A 9714-nucleotide genomic window follows, 5' to 3' on the forward strand; every position below is an offset into this window, starting at 1 on the left:
TTTGTAGCAAATCAATAAGTATACTTAATTTATAATTTAGGTACCTACACATTTTTAGTCAGTTTTCGTGTAGCTACAAAGTAAATACATAATTATACCTTTAATGGTTAAGCATTATGGGCTCATCTTATCCTTTATCCACCCTGCAAAATGTAGGTAGACCATAAATATCATACAAATTTAAAACATGATAAAAAGCGTACTTACAAGTAAACTACTTCTTATTCTCTAGTGAACAGGTTGGTTTTCAGGCGAACTTGGCAGCTTTCCACGTAGAGCTTACGTCGATGAGACACTTGCACCCGCAGCCCGTCGGACACGTGTCGTATTGTGAGAACCTGAGAACGTAACGGCTTACTGATCAATAATATAGAGAAAAAAACACATCGAAATCTGCGTCAGTTGTTAATTAAATATTACGGAATCTGGTAGTGTAATTTTTTGGTCAACATGATATAGGGTAATAAATAACAGCACTTGTTCAAACAATAATTTTGGGAGCAAATATAAGTACTTATTATACATTTTCATACCATCAGACTATATAAACATTATACACGAGCAACTTTAATTTATGTAACGGATGCTTGAGGTATTTATTTCTACATAATTCATTTATTAACATTAGTCATGGTCACCGGAAATTAAATATGTTAAAGTTACAAATAATTTGATCAGTTAAAATAACAATAAAAATGGCTCAATAGCACTGATTCATAAAACGAATAACCAATTCGAATCCTATAATTTTGGTTCTAGCGTAGCTTAAACTTCTAAAAACCCTCTGTTTATTTTCTATAGACACCATTTACTGATCGACATATTATTGGCATAGTCAGCATGTTAATTTATCAGGCCTACGGAGCTGAATACTTGTATTGTCACTGCTGTTTAGACTATCTAGCTATAGACATCAGGCCTTGAAGGTTACCCTGCATCTTTCGGAATTTTCATGAAGACCACTCACCAGTCCAGCTGCTGCTGGCCGCGCCCGTGATTGGTACTTCATTGGCTATCATTAGCCGCTGCCTGAAGTAAGTCAGTAGGCGGTTTGGATATCGCAGGGTTTATAAATGTTGCTGCGAATATTATGGCTAAAGGATCTCTTTATACAGTCTAGGGCTTTTAAAACACCCTGTGATATTCGGAATCTGCTTAAAAAGACTCACCACGTCATCATGTGCTTGGCGTGTCCCGCGTGGCCGCACAGCGCGCAGCTGGTGGCCAGCCCGCGCACGCCGCGCGCGCACACCGCGCAGCGCAGCGCCAGCTTCAAGCAGCTCGGGCAAGCGGCGCCGGTGATTGGTCGGCGGCAGGTGGGACACTCGCTTGCTAGCTCGGGTCCAATGTGCCGGGGAGGGGACGGCTCGTATTTGCAGGTCACGAGTTTCATTACCTGCGGATGTTAGGAGTTTTTGTTTGTGAAAGTGAAAATGGGTGATGTTATGTAACTGAGGGAGTAAGATAAGATGAGAATATAGCGGGCTACTGCGGCCTCTTAAATCTTGGCGTCTATTATTAATATCGTTTTATTATTAATTAATATCGCAGGCAGGCTTCAAGCGGTTATCGGCTTTAAAGTAGGCCACCTGCAGCCGATTCCCCGATATTTCTTTACGTTTATTATATCTTCCTAAGGAATATATAATGAAAGATAAGGAAAATATTATACTTACTGCAGTCCGGACATAAATCAACTGCCATCGATGCAGTATATCAGCATACACCCTTTTAAAACAATGATACAAGTGCACTATCTTCTCATCAAGCACACAACCGTCGGTCGCGTCCTGTCTCTTCTGCTCTATGGGCAGCTTCTCCATGTAGAAGTCTTCAGCTTCAGCACAGTTGTTGTGCACCATGGGCAGGGTCCAGCCGTCGGCGTTTATTTCTGTGAATTGCGGGCTTGGACTGTAGGGTGAGTTGCCGTTGGCCTGTAAAATAAGCATTGATAAGCATACATAATACTCCAGTATTAATAGCTTTTATCAACAGCATTATAATCAACATTGTAATTTACATCACACACCTGTAAAATTAAAATTCCTATACAGCACATGCTGAGTCAGGGCCATTTTGCTGGCAATACACACAACGATTTTTCTTGCTCTTTTGTGGTGCAATTGTATTGATGCTGTTATTCATTCGTGATGTATACTTTCATAATGATGGTGGGAAGTTAAGATGAAAGAGTAAGTACCTTAGCAACTACGGTGGTAGTGTCGGCCGCACGAGGCGCGTTGAACACGTGGAAGGCGCACGCCAGCATCGCCGCCGACTGTACGTCCGCAGACTTCGCGTACTCCGCTATACTGCAAGCAAATTAAATAAACATGAAAACCCACGTTAAACAGTCAAGTATTCCAGTTTACTCGGGAGCTAGGCTGGCTGAGCTGAAATCAAGGGGATATGTACAAAGGTTCCACTCGAGAGAGCCACGTACAGGAACTTCACCCCCTATGAGAATAGAAGAATAGAATGGACAGTCAAGTATTGCATGGGATGAAGGAAGAGAATTGAAGAGATTAGTGGCGCTTCTTGGGAGATGTCTCTATGTCCAGGTATACAGGGTTTTGCAAAAAGGGTATACTAAGCCGAAACATGTTATAATCTAAGCCCGAAAATGAAATAAGAATTTCTAAATTCGCGAAAAAAATATTCACTTTCCATAGAAACTATGTTGGTCGCGTGACTTTTTACTATGGAGATTGAGTTTTTTTTCGCGAGTTCTTATACCCTTTTCGCAACACCTTGTAGAACATATTATAGATGACTACAAGATGCATGTCTCACAGCGCGAGCAGCAGCTGGCAGCACAGCGGGTGGTCGCGCCAGCCCATGCTCTCCTCGCTGGAGCCGAGGTGCTGCACCAGCTCCGTGCCTCGCGTCCGCGCCGCCAGCGCCGCCAGCTGCCAGGAGAGGGCGATGCCGCTTGACCCGTCTTCGAGGGCTACTTTGGCGTTGTGCTCGCACATTTCTGGAAGTAGAATAGGTGTGTGTTAGGATTGAATGGGGTTGGCTGTAAAGAGTAGTTAGGTATTTTAGTGAAAAACATTGAGAGTTTCGCTCCAAATGAAATACACAGTTACGGCAGCCAGACACAATCTACTCACATTTTGAGCATGTGAAAAGTGGTTTGTCACAATATGCCTAGACGGTTAGAGGAAATCAGGGGATATAATATCAACTGCACAAGCAACCATCCACTTCTACAGTCCGCTATAAAGTAGGTACAAAGTCCACTAACCGACAGGCCGGTCAGGATTGATCCTATAGTTCATGGCGAGCGCGCGGCTCAGCGGGAACAGCGCGTCGCACGCGTACAGCACGACAAATAATATAAGAGTATATACACTTTATATAATTTTACAGCGTAAGCCACCTTCGACAACCCCTATATAGAGTGGCTAGCTATAGCTCGACAACTTCGTGCGCGACCCTCCTTGCGGGGTGACAGACGCGGAGAGGACGAGGTACCCAAGACGACAGCGGGTAGCGGGTGAGGTAGCGGGGAAGGACAACGCGTGCACTGCACGTCATTATTATGGCAGTCTCGGCCGAGCAGTCGAGGCGGCCACATGTGTTGTAAAATCTGTCATAATCTGAGTTCGACGCACATGAGACCACTGATCCTGAGACCATTAGTCTTAGTAATGAGTGTTGAGGCCAGAACCGCCACAGTCCTTGGAATATTTACCTTTTGAATTTTAATAAACATATTATTATTATCTATGATTCGTCAATAAAATAACGTCAAATACCACAAATCGTAATTTTCGCAAATAGATTAAATCGCATTATAAAACTATGTCGGAGTTCAAGAAGATTTTGAGTTTAGCTTGCTTTATAATAAGGTTTACTAAATTCATTCGATTAATCGAAACGTCAAATTGTCACTTGAAATATTGGCAGTTTGGCTGGAATCTGTGGAAGGTGCATATTAAAAAATAAAAAGCTAAGGTGGTGGCTAGTCGGTTGAGTAGGGACGGACTGTTAATCTGATTTAAATTATTGAACGGGTCGGTTGTGAACCTTCCGCAGGGATCACCACGTTTCGCTATCAAAGTTAATCCAACTGTATCAAGTGCATCCTCGTGTATTTTGTAAGATTGATCGATAATTCCGAATAAATCGAGTGTTTACTACCTATCTGGGGTTATTTCTGGGGTGTGATGATAAATGGCGATACCAACCTGGCTGATCGAATCATGGACCAACCACTGCTAGCTCGTGCCCACTCCCCGACAACTATATAATCTTCGGGGGTTTTCTCTAGAACCGTGTGCCGAATCTTGGTTTGGCCGAGGTTTGGTAGAATGCAAAATCTGCTTACTCCCGAGTAACTCGTAGTGTACTCGTGAGTAAAAAGTTACTCGAGCTTGGTCGAATCCACCCTAAATAATGAAACTAGTTTTTAGAACCTTTTTATTGATCAACATAATTTACTCTTACATTACGTCACAAATAGTGACACGTTATCGCAAGATTTATCCGGGCACACTTTTCTCCGTGTGTACTCGTCTTCTAAAATGTCGTGCTACCTCGCCCCCGCCTCTTCTTTCACCCCGCAAGGAGGGTCGCGCACGAAGTTGTCAAGCTATAGTGGCTATTATTATTTATTACTATAATATACAAACTATAGGCACTAACCGACAGGCCTATCAGGATTGATCCTATAGTTGCTGGCGAGCGCGCGGCTCAGCGGGAACAGCGCTTCGCCGGCGTACAGCACGACAAATATAAGAGTATACACTTGATAATATTAATGAATATTATGCAAGCAATTCTCAACTTTCTACAGGGTTGCAACAACGTGTATAGGGTATACAGGGTGTTGCTTAAGATACAATATCCACTAACCGACAGGCCGGTCAGGGTTGATCCTATAGTTCACGGCGAGCGCGCGGCTCAGCGGGAACAGCGCGTCGCCCGCGTACAGCACGACGCGGGGCGCGCCGCCGCCCGAGATGCTGTTGCGACTGCGCATGCTGCCCGCGCGACGTATTTATACAGCTTAAGCAACCTTTGACTTTCTAAAGTACAATGTCCACTAACCGACAGGCCTTTCGCCAGCGTATAGCACGACATATATAACCTTGATATAATTTTACAGCGCAAGTCTCCTTTATATATACTTTCTACGCACCGATATAAGGTAAGTACAACATCGACTAACCGACAGGCCTATCAGGATTTATCCGATAGTTCATCGCGAGAGCGCGGCTCAGCGGGAACAATGCATGGCTCGCGTATAGGAATATCTATACACTTGATATAATTATACAGCGCAAGCAACCTTTGACCCGCTATAAAGCCAGAGTATACTAACCGACAGGCCGGTCAGGATTGATCCTATAGTTCATGGCGAGCGCGCGGTTCAGCGGGAACAGCGGGTCGCCAGCGTACAGCAGGACAAATATAATAGTAGCTATACACTTGATATAATTTTACAGCTCAAGCAACCATCGTTATAACCTTCGTTTCCCTTGCTATAAGATAGAAACTATAGGTACTAACCGACAGGCCTATCAGGGTTGATCCTATAGTTCACCGCCAGCGCGCGGCTCAGCGGGAACAGCGCGTCGCCGGCGTACAGCACGACAAAAATGTGTATTGTGTATCTATCTATACGCTTCATATAATATTACTTTTACGCGACCAATCTCAACCTTATATACCCTGTTATAATGCACAGACTATACTAACCAACAGGCCGATCAGGGTTGATCCTATAGTTGACGGCGAGCGCGCGGCTCAGCGGGAACAGCGCGTCGCCCGCGTACAGCACGACGCGGGGCGCGCCGCCGCCCGAGATGCTGTTGCGACTGCGCATGCTGCCCGCGCGACGGCCTTGCGCCTTCTGTAAAGGGGGATGGGGTGAATAGTTCATTAAAATTACTACTATTACCATAAGCGAAAACTATTAAATGGCTCTTAGATGCATCATATAAATGTAGGTAAACTAGTTTAAGATAGCTGTAAGTTTTCCAAATAAAAAATAAATAAAAAAAGTTTAACAGAAGAGCTGTTGCCCGCGAGTTCTGCGTAGCTTTAAAAAGTTTCAGTGGGAATTTCAGGATGAAAAGTAGCCTGTGTGGTTATCAGCTTACGACACCACAATTTTATAAAAATTGGTCCAGCAGTTTTCCCGTTAAAGAGTAACAAACTAACTTACAAACTTTCACGTTTATATGTTAATAAATAATGGGTATCAATCAAACTTTTTATAACAATTAACAACATGTAGTGTAACCATTTGTGTTCCTTACCCATCGATCTTGAAAGTAGAAAGTGGTGATCGAATTGGACGCGTGCCGGTGGTGTATCTGCGGGAAGCCGGACGCGTTCGTTGGCGACGGCGTAGTGGTCGCGTGCGGGGACACAGAACTATACCCGCTACCGAATATACCAGGAATCAGAGACAAGGACGACATAGACCTCGGTGTCCCTGTCTCATGCTTCAGTGATAACCTCCGCGCATTGGCCGGCCGGTTGAACACGACTAGCGTGCTCACTCCGCACCATTTGGCGCCGCACGTGCGAGGGAAAGGGATGCACGCATCGCCCGCGTTCTCGCTCTCTGATTGGCTGCGTTGGCTTGACTTCATTGAGTCTGATTCCTCGCTTGATTTAACTGGTATCTGAAAAGATTTGAATAGCAAAAATATGTGTAAAGTTTATCGACTTGATTCCAATATTAGAGGATTTAGACTTTCAAAGGAGTTATTAGGATAAAATATGCGGTTTACTTATTACCTAAACAATATAATAAATAGATATCATTTATTGGCTATAATTAATTGATTTACCTCGTCAATAGAAGTCGCCAATGTCTTCAAGCAGTGCAATAAACATCTGTGACCCTCTTTCTTTTTCCGGTAGGCAGTTTTATTTATAGACTGGAGTATTTTTATCGTGGTCTGACTATCTAAATTGGTCCCAGAAATCCAAGAGAACTTGGGTATAGTTTGTTCGGTAACATTTTTAGGGAATGTAACCTGTAGATTGGCGACATAGCCATTTCGTTCAGAATGTATTTGGCAGGTCCTAGTTTCAATATTCATGTCCGTGACTTCAATATTCGCCATTTCTCTGATGGAGTCAAATTCTTCATCAATGGTTGTGTTCACTTTATTTGGTAATTTATTCTGAAATGAAACAGTGATTTAGCCTTTTGAGTCACAGAAAAGAGTAGTTATAAATTTGAGTAGTACACAAACAGTACTTTTCAAAGCTCTTACCATTTGTATATCTTGCCCTTGGCTATCTGCTAATGGTAGTTCATGTGTAGATTCCACTGTAGAAGCATAGCTCATGGCTGTGGAAAATAAAGAAAATGGCTATATTACATTTTGTAGTGTATAAAATTATAATCTATTAAAATTATATATTTATCAATGGTATTTATATAAATATATTTATCTATTTATAGTATATATTTTTTATATGCGTATGTAAGATGTATGTATGTATTATTATAATTATTTGTATAGGAAATATGAATTGTTAACTTGTTGCTTCTTTTTTATTTTATTTTCTTTAAATGCGTAAATTAAAATACTGGTTTCTTTTGTAAGTTTTGTAAGTTTGTAGAACTACTTAAGTAGAATATTTCTGTTTGCTCAGTACTTATCTTTTGTTTACTGTATAAATGGGGTAATCTATTATTGGCTATACAATTTAAAACATGTATTAGGCTTTAATTTACTGTAATATGCTGTTGATTACCTGAATAAACCAATAAATAAAAATAAATAAATAAATAAATAGCAGTAAATACAAAGTTTGCAAAATAAAGTATTACTTACAATCACTATTATTATCATCATCTGAATCTCCTTCATCAGGTAGGTAATGGTTGCACATCTTCAGTAGTGAAGGGTGCATTGTCCACAGCCGCAGGGTCTGGTCCCTGGCCCAAGTTATCAGCTGGTAGTTAGCAGGGGAGGTGTTGGGCCGCCACACCATGGTCTGTACTGTGTCAGTGTGGCCCACCAGCCTGTGGGTCAGAGTGCCCCCCACCCAGATACCAATCACCCCAGCCTGCTCCATCCTATGCAACCCACCGCACCCTACACCTATTGTCAACAAACCACTGCCAAACGGAGTGTAAATGGCTCTCCAAACAGGGAAATTAGTCATTATTGTATTCTCAGGTCGTCTAGAGTTGTTAATGTCAAAATATTTAATGCTTCCATCATGACTTGATGTGACCAGCTGGTACTCGTGGTGTGGACTCCAGTCCACTCCGTGTATTTTACACAAATGTGCTGAAATGTAATGTATGGGGGCTGTGTTCTTTCTGTAGTCCCAGATCTTTATATCTCCATCATGAGCTGTTGCTACTATGTGAGGGGACACCTTGTTCCATTGCACTTGAGACGCCCCAGCTGAAACATTTAAGCACAATCATTATTTGTACTCATAGGCCATCTATCATCATCTTCATCAGATCCTGAGATCCCTAATCAGGGACATAGGGCATGAAAAGTTGATTTCCACTTACTTTCATTATTTATTTTTCTTATATTATCTTAATTCACCCTGACTACTGAGCCGATGGTCCCGGGTTCGATTCCCGGCTGGGGCAGATATTTGTTTAAACACAGATATTTGTTTTCAAGTCTTGGATGTGTCCGTAAAATGGCAATAGGCCCACCCCCTATTACATTGGGACTAACATAATACTCTGGCGAAAAGTGGGTGCAGCAATGCACCTCTGCCTACCCCGCAAGGGAGTACATTAGTACAAGGCGTGAGTGCGTGTTTTTGTGTTTGTGTGTTTATCTTAATTTAAAGGGAAGCTTTTTATAACTTACCAACAGCACATAAAGACACAACAGGTTTCCTTGCATCCCTCAAGTCCCACAGGTGAGTGAATGTGTCTATGGAGCAGGTGGCGATGATGTTGTGGTCTTGTCTGTGGAAGTGTGTGTCGCTGACCACCCGCGTGTGCCCCTTCAGCGAGCATATGCAGGTGAGGTCTTGCCCGCCTCGCCACTCGTACACATCTACTCTTTGGTTACTCTGTAATATTGTTAACTTACATTAGTTACATTGTTTAAGCTCATATCACCCACCTGATACTTATAAATTCGTATTTAGTTAAGTCTGCTATCCAATTGGAAAAAGTTTTCAAACTATTTTAAGTTACTTACAGATATAGCACAAAGTTTCTGGCCTTGGTAAGTCTGACACCATTCAGCTCCTGCAGCGTCGTATTTACTATGACGAGGGTACTTCTTCAATATGTCCCCTGGTTCGTCGTCGAGCGTGATTTGTTTGATGGCCAGCCAGCGCCGACCAGCCAACAACACGTTGTTTCCAGTGTAGTCCACGGACATAGCAGTCGCTTGCAACTCCCGGTATTCCCATTTCATCGTTTCTGAATTCCAGTGTACCGACATACTTGCAGTCTAGGAATTATATTAGTTTAAATAACACTTAAAATAAAATAAAATGTGATTTTTGGTGACAAACAAAACAAATTAAAGAAATGTCAGAATCAGCTGTGGAGTGTGGACAGCGGCACTGAGCAAATAATCACTACGCAGTAACCTTCGGTAATCTGTGCCATCAATATAAAGTTATTATTCTGAGGTACAAGCAAGGTGCAAGCAGCTTATTGACCCTATTTAATAGTATTGTCCGTAATCTTGTTGAGTATGCGTCGGTAATATGGTCCCCGTTCTATGAAGTCCATCAACAGAGAAT

The 9714-nt window shown here is 42.4% G+C and overlaps 1 protein-coding gene across 1 annotated transcript; it reads right to left on the reverse strand.

Annotated features, from left to right (window-relative positions):
• Window positions 1-81: 81 nt before the first annotated feature.
• On the reverse strand, window positions 82-9541 carry LOC105381397 (GATOR complex protein WDR59). Its single transcript, XM_048628285.1, has 12 exons — window positions 9159-9541; window positions 8820-9027; window positions 7809-8390; window positions 7242-7318; window positions 6810-7148; window positions 6270-6641; window positions 5707-5860; window positions 2794-2977; window positions 2201-2312; window positions 1677-1934; window positions 1170-1396; window positions 82-338 (listed from the first exon to the last, which is right to left on the reverse strand). Exons 1-12 carry the CDS (start codon window positions 9405-9407, stop codon window positions 248-250), a joined length of 2853 nt encoding a protein of 950 aa, XP_048484242.1. The 5' UTR covers window positions 9408-9541; the 3' UTR covers window positions 82-247.
• Between the last annotated feature and the right edge of the window lie 173 nt (window positions 9542-9714).

This window comes from Plutella xylostella, chromosome 4 (assembly GCF_932276165.1).
Source record: "Plutella xylostella chromosome 4, ilPluXylo3.1, whole genome shotgun sequence".
NCBI lineage: Eukaryota > Metazoa > Arthropoda > Insecta > Lepidoptera > Plutellidae > Plutella > Plutella xylostella.